This window comes from Chiloscyllium punctatum, chromosome 11 (assembly GCF_047496795.1).
Source record: "Chiloscyllium punctatum isolate Juve2018m chromosome 11, sChiPun1.3, whole genome shotgun sequence".
Lineage (NCBI taxonomy): Eukaryota > Metazoa > Chordata > Chondrichthyes > Orectolobiformes > Hemiscylliidae > Chiloscyllium > Chiloscyllium punctatum.
The window spans coordinates 96,151,756-96,164,972 of record NC_092749.1 but is presented as its reverse complement, the minus strand read 5'-3'; the positions used below and the strand labels follow the sequence as shown (position 1 = coordinate 96,164,972).

At 41.4% G+C, this 13,217-nt stretch overlaps 1 protein-coding gene across 1 annotated transcript in view; it reads right to left on the bottom strand.

Annotated features, from left to right (window-relative positions):
• The window catches only part of adgb (androglobin), a 332,059-nt gene that overhangs the window by 83,828 nt on the left and 235,014 nt on the right, over positions 1-13,217 (bottom strand). Inside the window, exon 22 of the mRNA XM_072581648.1 lies at positions 5,760-5,901. Coding sequence (XP_072437749.1) covers positions 5,760-5,901 — 142 coding nt within the window. The remainder of the gene's footprint in view (positions 1-5,759; positions 5,902-13,217) is intronic.

The following is a 13,217-nucleotide window of genomic DNA, read 5'->3' as shown; positions in this document are numbered from 1 at the left end:
CTCATGGAGCAATTTATGAATTGGAAGCATTGAGAATCAGTAAGACGGGTGTGGAAAGTCTATAAGAAAAGTCAATAGTGGTTTGAACAAGGATCCATCCCCTGCTGCCAGTGAGCTGCTGCTATTCCCTGGAATCAGGTGAACAACTAAATGGTGGCATTCAAATCAGAATCAACAGTTGTATTGTGTCAAGCCTCTGTTGAAGAATATAATGTATGAATGCATTCCACATCCAACAGGACTTAAAATAAGCCCGATGAGTCGTAAATGTCTCAGTCAACCTCACAAGGGAAACAATGTTAAATGCTTTCTGATACCAAAATAGACAACAGGTATCATATTATCCTATATCTTTTCATGTTTTTAAGGAACTTAGTGTTACTCCAAATTGGGAATCAGTGGATGAGGAGAAGGTATCTACTGCTATAACAATCAGGAATAGATTTGACATAGCACATTGTCAATGGGCTGAATAAGGATTTGCGCAGATGAAAAGAAACCTAAACATGTAGATGTCCACATGTAGAAGTCAACAGACAATGAACAGAATCTTCTTCGGCTTTGAATGGCATGGACTTGAGAGGGAAATTTAGGAAAATTGCATGAGAAATTGAGTGGGGCCTTTCTTGAGCAACATGTTGCATTTTCCAACTAAGTTCTGGACATCGAAATAAGATTCTCTCTAGCGAGCAGAAGAGGCCTGTCAACTGTTATGATTGCTCATTACCACCCTCATTATTAATTAATATCACCTCTTTAATATGCACGTTTGACTATCCACCAGATAAAAACTAGAGACTGAAAATTCCTGACATGATGGACTGAGTGAATACCTGGCGACTCCAGCTTGTCACTTATTCCTCTGGACTACCATCCTGGATACATGGCATTAATGTTTAAGGGCAAACTCTGTGGGCACCTGGCTCATGGACTGGATTATGCTGCATCTCAAGCCTGCCCACGTGCTTTCCCAGTGCTCAATCACTAACTGCCTACTTGGAATCTAACAGGATCCCTGCTTTGCTTTGCCCCCTCAGCTAGAGCCCACAGGCACAAGGTACTTCCAGCAGACACAAAGCCAGGAAGTTTGTTATGTGCTTATTGGTAATCCACCAAATTGATGGACAAGATGCTGAACAGCACCATGCTATTCAATCTCATTCCTGCACCTTGTGCCATCAGTGTCAGGGCAAACACATGGTATATGCTCCAAGCAAATGCTATGTTTCCAAGACTAAGAGGAGTTATTCAGTCAAACCAAGAGAGACAATTTTCAGTTAGGGGATTCCGGCTGCCTCTGGTAACAGTTCAGGGATTTGAGCACAATCATTTGGCCACTCAGGCCAGTCAGGGTCAGGCTCCTCTCTTTGAAGGGGATGAGGAGTCGAATGCTTGGCACCTCACCACCCATCTTGGTTCTTTCTGCTGTACTGTGAGCTGTTTTCTCCTGGAATGAGAGAAAGGGAGGGTCTGAATGAGATAAAAATGGGTGGCATTGTTGTTAGTGTGGGTGCAGATGGAAGAAAATGTGGTCTGGTGTCCTAAGTAAGTGAACAGGTAGTGTGGAGGTTATGCAGGATTAGTGGTGTGTGGAATTTGGTAGATAAGTGCAAGTAAAGGAAGATGTTGCGTGTAACAACAAGAGTAGTAGAGCATGAGCCCTTGATGTGAGGTGTGCTGTACCAGAAATACAGTATATATGAGATTGCAGTAAGGGGGTGTTGGTACTTACCCTGATGGAATAGAAAAGGTCACTGACCTTCAATCTCCACCTTTGGGTGTTTCTCCAGACATCTGAGACTGCACTGCATCAGTCCATCCACCAGGATTTCAAGGCCCCTTTCCACAAACCAGGGTGTCAATTTCACCTTATCTGGCACGTCTGGGGGAAATATCACAAACTGTGCAGGGCAGCTCCCATTAACAGAGCTTGATCAGAAACACAATAGCCTTTTAAAGATGCTGTCAGCATCAGATATCCCGGGGTATCCTGGCAGTGAGGAGCACCTTGGGTTATTGTAGGAGAATCAATTAGTATTGGGTGTGATGGGGCACCATAGGGGTGAGCAGGTAGTAATTTGAGGAGAGTTTGGATGACAGTGTGAGAAAACATACTAAGCCTCCCGGTGAAGCCTTACATGAAATTCAACAAAAATGATACTTTGCCAGAATAAGGTATGATTCAGCCCAAGATGGCTCATGCTTTGAAATCACACTGCCATATTAGTGGAGAAATTACTGTAACAGTATTCTCTTTGAATATATAAACCATGAAATCTCTCAGCATTTATCACAAACAAAAAGACAGGCTGGGTGCTACTATTGATTTTCTTCCAGCTAAAATCAATTTTACAAAACTGAGCTGCATTAGTGTAGTTGCACTCCCAGCTTAAAGTTTTGTTAATGAAGCTAAAACATTGTAGCTCTGATTTTCTGAGAGCTTCGATCATCCTGGGAGCTGGAATTTTGACATCAGTCCTTTGAACAACAGACTAAGAAGGACAATTTAGATCTCTGCTGAGCCTGACCACAGGCACGTCTGGTATATAAACAGAATGAGAAATGTGATTAAAAAAACTGAAAGAACTGTGGATGCTGATAATCTGAAACAAAAACAGAATTGCTGGAAAAACAGAGCAAATCTGGCAGTATCTGTGGAGAGAAATCAGAGTTAACGTTTGGGGTCTCTCTTCAGAACAGGGAGCAATGTAATGTTGTTCTGTCCAAATTATGTTAGTTCAACTCAATAGACTTAAATTTGGACTTACTTATGGACTAGTATGTTGGAGAGGGGAATATACAAAGTATAGCACAGGAACAGGCTCTTCAGCGCACGATGTTGTGCCGAACATAACACCAAATTAAACTCATCCTTTCTGCCTACCCTTGGTCCATATCCTTGCGTATTCATGTGCTTACCAAAAATCCCTTAAATGCCCCTATTGTATCTGCTTCCAACCCCACCCCTGGCAGCAAGTTCCAGACTCCTACCACTCTCTGTGTAAAAAAACATGCCTCTCACAACTCCTTTGAACTTCCCCCTCTTACCTGAAATGCATACTCCCTAGTATTAGATATTTCAACTCTGGGAAAAAGATTCTGACTTTCAACCCTATCTATTCATCTCATGATTTTATAGACTTCTACCAAGTCTTCCCTCAGCATCCACCGCTCCAGGAAAAAACAACCTGAGTTTTTCTATCCTCTCCTTACAGCTCATACTCTCTAATCCAGGAAGCATCCTGGTAAACCTCTTTCGGACTCTGTCCAAAGTCTTTACATCCTTCCTGTAATATGGTGACCAGAATTGAACACAATACTCTAAGGGTGGCCTAATCAAGACCTTATAAAGCTGCAACATTACCTCCTGGCTCTTGCACTCAATTCCTCAACCAATAAAGGCAAGCATGCCATATGCCTTCTTTATCACCCTATTTACTTGCATGGCCACAATCAGGGAACAAATGGCTTGTACCCCAAAATTCCATTGTACGTCAATGCTATTCAGGGTCCTGCCATTAAGTGTATACTTTTCCTGAACATCTGATCTCCGAAAGTGTAGGCACTTACCTGGATTAAACTCCATCTGCCATTTCTCCACCCATTTTTGCAACTAATCTACATCCCATTGTATCTTTGACAATCTCCTACATTTTCAACAACTTCACCGATCTTTGTATCGACTGCAAGCTTACAAACTCATTCATCTATATTTTCATCCAAATCATTTATTATATATTACAAACAACAGAAGTCCCAGTACGGATCCCTGTTGAATGCCTCCAGTCACGGACCTCCAGCCAGAAAAACACCCTTCCATCACTACCATCTGCCTTCTATGGGCAAGCCAATTCTGAATCCAGGTGGCCAAGTCATCATGGATCCCATGCACTTTAATCTTCTCGATGAGGGACCTTGTTGAAAGCCTTATTACAATCTAAGTAGATAACATCCACTGCTTTAATCTCATCGATCATTTTCGTCACCTCCTTGAAAAATTCAATCATGTTAGTAGGACATGACATGCCCTGCACAAAGCTATGCTGATGGTCCCTAATTAGTCCATGCTTTTCCAAATGTGCGTAAATCCTGTGCCTAAGAATCTTCTCCAATAGGTTCCCTACCACTGATGTGAGACTCACTGGCTATAGTTTCCTGGATTATCCCTATTTCCCTTCTTGAACAGAGGAACAACATTAGCTACTTGCGAGTCCTCCAGGACCTGTCCAGTGGCTAGTGAGGAGACAAAAGGCAAGAGAACTCCTTTGAAAATGGGTCGAGATGCATTAAAGAATAATAAATAGAGGGCAGAATATCCTGCACTTATTTAATATGTGATGGCATGCAGTTAAAAAGTGTAATTTTGCATGAATAACTAGGAGCCTAGGATTGCTAGAGTCTTGCAGGACTCAAGCAGCAATTTGAAGAAAGAACAAAAATGCAAAGTTGAGCTCAGTTAAATAATTTCTGGACTACTTTGAATTTTTTTTAGATAATAAAGTTCTTCTGGTGTGTATAGGTTCCTGTAAGTCTTCCCCTGGTCACTTCTTCAGTACTGTACAAATACAGGAGCAAATGTCTTCCTCTCTGGGCAACTATGTGATGATTTCTAAGGAATGAACGATAGAAAGCTTTTAACTGAAATTGTATGGATTTACTCCCTTCTGGAATGAAAGAACCATTTCCAGGCTGTGCAACCGATTCCCTGGAGGGCATGTTTTGCTGAAGTATTTTCCTGGAGCAATGGTGTTAATACCAATATCCAATTTCCCTGACAATTAGTAGGGCACACTGAATGACATATCCATTGTCAAATGAAAGATTGCTAGTTTAAGAGACTCTCAAGCCATTTAGAGGTTTGAGGCTGATGAATTGTAGGAAGAGAAAGGACATGTTGGAAGGCTGCTCTTTCAGTTCCCCACTTTTACCTGCTGGACCTTCTGTGAAATCTGAGGGGCTGCACTGAGATTAGTTTTCTCAATAAGTGTGGAAGAGGACACTTCTCCAATCAAACAAGTTGGATGGAAAAAGTCATGGAAGTAGGTGCAGAAATACTGTCTCTCAAACCTGGAAACAAGACGACCTTAGGAAGGCATGGCTGGTGAGTGGCAGAGCATTTTCAGATGACAAACCCCACTCTCTAAGGATTCACATTTTTAATTTAATCCACAAGTCACAAAATTCCCCTGGATAGGGTAAATAGACAAAGTTTTTTCCCTGGAGTCGGGGAGTCCAGAACTAGAGGGCATAGGTTTAGGGTGAGAGGGGAAAGATATAAAAGAGACCTAAGGGACAACATTTTCACACAGAGGATGGTACGTGTGTGGAATGAGCTGCCAGAGGAAGTGGTGGAGGCTGGTACAATTGCAACATTTAAGAGGCATTTGGATGGGTATATGAATAGGAAGGGTTTGGAGGGATATGGGCCAGGTGCTGGTAGGTGGGACTAGATTGGGTTGGGATATCTGGTCGGCATGGATGGGTGGACCGAAGGGTCTGTTTCCATGCTGTACATCTCTCTGACTCTATGACTCGATAATTGGTCCAAACCTTTGCATTTGGAATCAATGCAATGTTCCTTTTTTGCCACGATTGTGTGCTATCTGTATGAATCCTTGCAAGAAAATTGAGTGGTTTTAGCACGTTCCCCACTCTGGTGGGATTTTGATTTGGTTTTTAACTATTTAAAACCAATTTATACGTGTGGACAAGAATTGGTCTGAAAGTCTCCTTGGTTGATATAGAAAATGACTACATACCCACAAGGTAGCTCCAAGATGGTTGATTTTGTAGCCACAGTTCTGATGTATAGAATTGGGGGGTTCAAAGCAAGACTCTTCCAAGAGTATGACTCAGCGACGAGCATGCCTGACGGAAGGCCTGAGAATTCCTTCACGTTATCTGATAATAATGATAAAGGCAAAAATGATGAATGGGTATTGTCATAAATCATGTACACCTATCAATATATATTGCTTATGGTTTTTTAGACATTATTCTTATCATAAAAGGGAAACACACAACAAGGTGAGTTCTTGATTTTATTCTGCCAGTAGGAGGTTGCACTCTCACAGGATGTGCAAGAGCGCCATCTGCCTTAAATATGGCTTCCTAGTGGGAGTGCAGAATCACTTCTGTAAGTTTTAAGTGAAAAAGTAGACAAATACATTCTGCAACAATATCTGCAAAGACATGCACAAAATGAAAGGTACTACTTAATGTAAACATATTATTTTACATTAAAGGACATGGCTATGATTCCATATGTTTGTGATGGCCTTTGTAACAGTAATTCAAATTAGTCCTATTCCCATGTTCAGAGCCATGCAATTTTATATCTTTTTCACATCATAAATGTATCTGTTGTGGATAAAAGTTAAAAGTCTCTATCATACGATTGGTTATTCTAGCCTACGCTGCCACCATTGCTTGTGGAAATTACAGCAGTTTCCAGGTTTTGTAGAGTGTGGGAGAGATTACAGACTATCAATTCTGCCACAGTAAAGGAGATCGGGTATGCTGTAATTCTCTTTTTTCAGACTGGCATCACACTCCAGCAGAGCTTGGCTAGCTCTGGTAGGAAATACAGCAGGCAATCAATGGATCATAAAACACCGTCTCACAAATGTGCAGAATTTCTCCATTCACCTCACATCTTCCAGCACAATAAACTGGGGGTGAAATCTATGACACTATTGCCAAACAATAATTACATGTCAGTGCCCAGTGTTTAGAACAGCAGTAAGCAAAAAGGTTTGTAGAGTTCACTGAGGGTAACATCATGGAAAATGCCAAAACTTGCTGTAGAAACAAGAACATGACTTTTTTTAAAAAGCATTCAAAACAGGCTTTGGATGAGGAGGGACTGTCTATTGAAGAATGAGTAAACAAGTTGGGCTGATACTTATTGTAATTTGTAGGAGTGAGAAGTGATCTTTTGAAACATATAAGATTATGAAGGAGTTTGACAGGCTAGACACTGAGGTGGTGTTTCTCCTTCTGGGGTAATCTAGAACTTGGAGTACTGTTTCAAAATAAAGAGTCTCCCATTTTAGACAGAGATGAGGAGGATTTCCTTCTCACGGTGATTTGTCAATGTCTGAAATTCTCTACCATTAAGGCTGTGCAATTGAATATATTCAAGCCTGAGTTAGACAGATATTTGATTTACAAGGGAGTCAAGGGGTATGGAGGGCAAAACGAAGTGGAGCTAAGGCCACAATCATTTATAATTTACTGAATAGCAAAGCAGGTTCAAGGGGCCAAATGGCCTCTTCCAGATCCTGTTTCTTATGGTATTTTTAAATTATTGTAATACTAATGGCCTCATTAATATTACAGCATATGTGCAATTATACCAAAGGAATGTATTGGAGAATCATTGCTAGATCTCAAGTGACCAGCCAGGTGAATGCTTAACAAATGCTGAGCTTCTGTGTACTTGCAACTTTTTTTAGTTTTTATTTTTGTCAGCATTTCCAAGCTTTTCTTGCGTAACTATTGACTATTCATTCAGCATTGACAATCAACTTCTTTGCCATTTTCATGTGCATTTGTTATAATTCATTGTATAACATCTTCACCTTCAAGTTAGAAGGTTATTGACTCAAGTTCTACTCCAGGGGATTGTCAGGTATCTTTTACTGAAAGGGTTGCTAAATTGGAGATACACCTGCCCGCTCAGGTGACCGTACAATATTCCATGGCACTGCTTTAAAGAAGAATGGGGAGTTAGCACCGGAATCCTGGCTAACATTTATCGCATTGCTGTTTGTGGGACTTTGTTCGGAGCAAATTGAATAATGTGTTTCTGATGTTACAGCATTTCAAATGTACTTCACTGGCTGTAGGGTGCCTTGGGATGTGCTGAGATTGTAAAAAGCACAATACAAATACAGGTCTTAGCTTCAATATACCTGGAAACAATGTAAGAGCTCAAAAGATGTCATGCATTTCTGTTATCTTAAGGCTGTGATTTCAATGCATAACACTTGACTCAATGCTGGTCTTTTTACAAGGTTATTATGCCCTTGAGATTCTTTCCAGAGAGGGGGGCAATTGGCCAGGCTCCAATGAGGCTGGGTTTGAAAGGTTTATTGGGGCCCTTTTTGTTACCCCTAACAGATAATGCCTCTGGCCTAAAGCTTTCATGTCTTAAAAAAATTACGATGTACAGAGGAACCTTGATTATCCGAATATCAATTATCTGAATTTCGGATTATCTGAAGATCTCAAGGTCCCGATAGAAACATTATGTCAAAGAGTCCAACACTGACCGTGTCTTTTGTTTACAATGATTAAAAATGAATTTGGCTTACTGAAATGCTGCTGAGAACAGTCCTGGACACTGATATGAGCCCAGGCACCGTCTCCAAATGACTGACCACCCGCCCTATCTCTCTCCCCACACTTTCCATAGAGTTCTGTACAAGGGTGTACCCTAAACCTCCCTTCCTCAGGTAATCTCTCCAACATTGTCCTGTATAAGGCAAAGGTGGAACTTGTCAAAATGTTACAGTAAAATGTTGTGTGTGTGGCTGCGTGTATGTGCGTGAGTGTGTGTGCGCTATTTTGACACTCACCTCCCCCCCAAAGGCAGCAGCAGTCTTGCTGTTGATGTCCAGTCCAGCTGCCCGGTGGGGGTGGGGGGGGAGGTAAGGGTGGGGCCGGATAGGGATAGGGTTGGTTGGGGTTGGTGAGGCGGGGATGTGGGAGTGGGGGCAGACTGGGTGGGGTTTGATGGGGTTGGGGAGTGGATAGTGGCAGGGATGGGGGCAGATGGGTGGTGGGGTTGGACGGGGTTGGGGGTGCAGATGGGAGCCGGGTTGGAGGCAGACGGTGGTGGTGGGGGGGAGCGGGGCCTCGCGCACAGCATGCTGCTGCCTAGTATCCTGAACGGGGAGCGGACTTAGCAAGTGCTTGTTATGTTAATCCCATTGAACTGATGGGGGGTGGGGGGAAGGGGGAGCAGAGGCAGGAGGCTTCAGCAATGCTGCAGGTCCTTTACACAGTGGTGTTTGCCTGCTCAGAAACAAATCCTGAGACAGAGAGAGGGAGCAAGGCAGGCAGAACAAGGAGAAAGAAAACTTCAGAAAACTCTGAACCCCAGAGGAGAGGCATTGAATCAATTAACCGAATAATCAATTTTCTGAACAAAATAGTGCTCACCCATCTCGTTTGGATAATCAAGGTTCCTCTATAATCAAAGGGAAGTGGCCAGTTAGCTGTGTAACTAGCCTTCGTTAGGTTAGAGTTTTTGATTCAGTTCAGCAGCTGTATGTGAGGAAAGGCTGCTGGGGTAAGTCCAGCTGGATACTCTCTCTCTCTCCAACTTCAAGCCTGTGAGCCCTGGTTTGTTTCATTCTCGTCTACTAAAGCTCTTCATTCTTTTTCTTTCTCCTCTAATTTTAATTGTAACTCAAACTGTTTCATTTCTGTTTCTAACTGAAGCTTCTTCATTTGCAATTGATGTTTAGCTATGTCTACAGATCCTGATGGAGTCTCCAGCAAATTTAAATGCTGAGCTACTGCTGCAAATATCTCATCTTTTATCACATTAGGAGGTAACTTCAACTCCAGTATGTCTACTAATTCCCACAGCTTGATCTTATTTGCCTTTTGTAAAAACCCCCAAGGTCACTTCTTCCACCTCCAGAACCTCCTTGGTGACCGAAAGATCCATTGCTATCCGAGCACTGTTTAAATGAACCAAATCAATATCCAAAATAAAAGAGACTAACACCTACCACTTGCTGTTTAAATCCCACAAAGAGACCCCAATCTGTTATGGACCAGGCCCAACCCCTCAAAACATTTTTAAGCAGGTAACCCATACTGTAACTTTGCTATTTATTTAGCTGAGTGTACAGTGGATATTCACAAAGTGAACTAGCTGGTCCTACTGCCAAGTTTTAAACAAACAGAATTTATTTACAAACTTATGGAATGAAACACACAGAACAGAAAATAGAACATTGATAACTTATCCTATCCAAAAACCCGACAGACTATCCCAACTTAATAATACTGTTCTGAAAATACTTGCAACAGTCCCAATAAACACATCCCTTAGCACAAAGAGTAAAAATGAAACAAACCAAGGCTCACAGGTTTGAAGTTAGAGAAATAGAATACCCTGTTGGATTTGTCCCAGCAGATTTTCTTCACACACACTGCTGCTGAACTGAATCAAAAACTCGAATCTAAATTAGAGGCCAGCTACACAGCTTGCTGGGCATTCCCCTTTGATTATACTGCTTTTTTAAGACATGAAAGCCTTATGCCAGAGGCATTATTTGTTAGGGGTAAAGAAAAAGGACCTTTCAAACCCAGTCTAGTTGGAGCCTGGCCAATTACCCCCTCTCTCTTGAGAAAACTCAAGGGCACAGTAACCTTTTAAAAAGACCAGCACTGTGACACAATATGGACATTTGCTAGGTGTTTATGATCAGCAGTTGCTGCTACTGCGACAAAAAGCAGTGCTATGGTATGTTAATCCCTGAACAGGAAGGTAAAGTACTGCTGACCTCACCTGAATAGGGCTAGACCAAAGTACTAAGCAAAAGAAAATAAGAGTTTAAAAAAACGGTATTTAAACTATTGCAAGGGAAAGGGAATTAATGCAGGGAGTTGTTTAGGAAACCCAAGAGAAAATAGAAATAGCCAAGGAGATTAAAAGTAAGATAAGAATAAATCCCAGGTCATCAATTGTGTCAATATAAACAGTTCAGGTTAAGGAAGAAGTACAGGTAATTTTAACGCAGGAACATAAGACAGAGAAGCAGGAAGTCATACGGCCATTATGCCTGTTCCACCATTCAATGAAGTAATGGCTAACCTTCAATCTTGAATCCACTTTCCTATTGTACCACTATATAAATAAATAACAACAGAACAACTGATTTTAAAAATGTCAGAAGTGATTAAAAAAAGGAATTTAGTATGTTGAAATGTGTGTTCAAAACAGCATCATGATATAAAGGCAGGATCGTAAGTATTCCCTGATCGAAAGTAGGATACGCTTATGCATAAAGCAAATGAAATAAACTAAATTAGTTAGAAGTGCAAGCACAGCTTAAAGGGTGGTACATAATAGCCAGCTGGGGATGACTGGGTGATAAATATCCCAGACCTTGATCATGGAAAGGAAAAGGGGGACACTGATAAAACACTATTATAGATTTGGAAAATGAATACATCAATATATTGAGCAGGTAGCAAAAATAGTATAGGTAGAATTAAGAAATAAAAATCGTTATAAGACTTTGGTGGGAGTTGTTTACAGAATTTTTGGTTTCAATCATAAAATACTGAAAATATAAATGTGGAGATCAAACTAGCCCAAAGTCAGAGTACTTAAAATGTGAAACTTTAATTTTTCAGATAAACTGTGGAAAGCAGAACAGCTCATCTCCCAAAAAGAGCAAATTTCTTGAGTTGATTCACAGTTTTCTGAAGTGATGTATTTTTGTAACAACAAGTGAATGAATCATCTTAGATTTGGTAATGAATAAAAAGCATGGATTAGTCAGCCATGTAATGGTAAAGGAACACCTAGCTAACAGAGACCAGAATACGATAGAATTCAATCTTAAATTTCACAGAGAGAAGGCAAGTCACAAATCAAAGGTTTTCAACTAAGTAAATATGTCCATTGAACTGGAAATAGTACAGTTGTGAAAATTTGTAATTTGTGGAATTTGCAATTTTTAAAAAAAATGTTTGAAAAGGGGTTTAGCAGTTTGCATCTACTGTAAAAGGATTCAATGCAATTTAGATTACTTACAGTGTGGAAAAAGGACCTTCGGCCCAACAAGTCCACACTGACCCATCAAAGCGTAACCCACCCAGACCCATCCCCCTACATTTATCCCTTCACCTAACACTACGGGCAAATTAGCGTGGCCAATTCACCTGACCTGCATATTTTTGGACTGTGGGAGGAAACCGGAGCACCCGGAGGAAACCCACGCAGATGCGGAGAGAATGTGCAAACTCCACGCAGTCAGTCGCCTGAGGCGGGAATTGACCCCAGGTCTCTGGCGCTGTGAGGCAGCAGTGCTAACCGCTGTGCCACTGTGCCACCCACGGATAATAAGAAATACTTGAAACATGGATCATATGTCTGGAAGTGGTGCCAATGAGAGGAAGCTGCCACGTGAAAGTTATGTCCTTTGTCAACATAAAGGAGAGCTGGTGTGAAGCACCTTAGAATCATTCACTACATTAAAGTCATTCTGTCAGTTGAAGTTATTGTTGTTTGCCTGCCTCTTGCATTCAGGAAAGTTGAAGGCACCATGCAATAAGGCTAAACAGGTCTAAACCCCCAAGAATTGCAAAAACAAAATGAAAAGGCCAATGGAATATTGGTCTTTCTCTCAAGAGGATTAGAAATAAAGATATGCTGGTTACATTGCTGAGTTATGATTAGACCACTTGGAGTACTAACTTTAAATCTTGGATCATACTTCTGAACGGACATAGTGGCCTTGTCGAAAAGACAGAGAGGTGGGCAGAGGGGATGGGGTTGCCTTGTTAATTAAGAACAAAATTAAATCTGTGGTATTGAATGACATAGCGTCGGATGATGTGGAGTCTGTGTGCGTGGAATTGAGGAACCACAAAGGCAAAAAAACCATAATTGGAGTTGTGTATAGACCTCCTAACAGTGGTCAGGACCAGGGATGCAACATGTACCGGGAAATAGAGAAGGCATGTCAGAAAGGCAAGGTTACATTGATCATGGGAGAATTCAATATGCAGGTGGACTGGATAAATAATGTTGCTAGTGGATCTAAAGAAAGGGAATTCATGGAATGCTTACAAGATGGCTTTTTGGAACAGCTTGTCATGGAGCCCACAAGAGAGCAGGCTATTCTGGACCTAGTGCTTTGCAATGAACCAGACTCTATAAAAGATCTTAAAGTAAGGGAACCCTTAGGAAGTAGCGACCATAATATGGTAGAGTTCAGTCTGGAGTTTGAAAGGGAGAAGGCAAAATCGGATGTAATGGTGTTACAGTTGAATAAAGGTAATGAGGGCATGAGAGAGGAACTGACTAAAATAGACAGGAAACAGAGGCTAACCGGGTAGACAGTAGAGCAAAAATGGCAGGAGTTTGTAGGTATAATTGAGGACACTGTACAGAGGTTCATTCCTAAGAAAAGAAAGATTAACCGGGGAGGAATTAGACAACCTTGGCTGACAAAGGAAGTCAG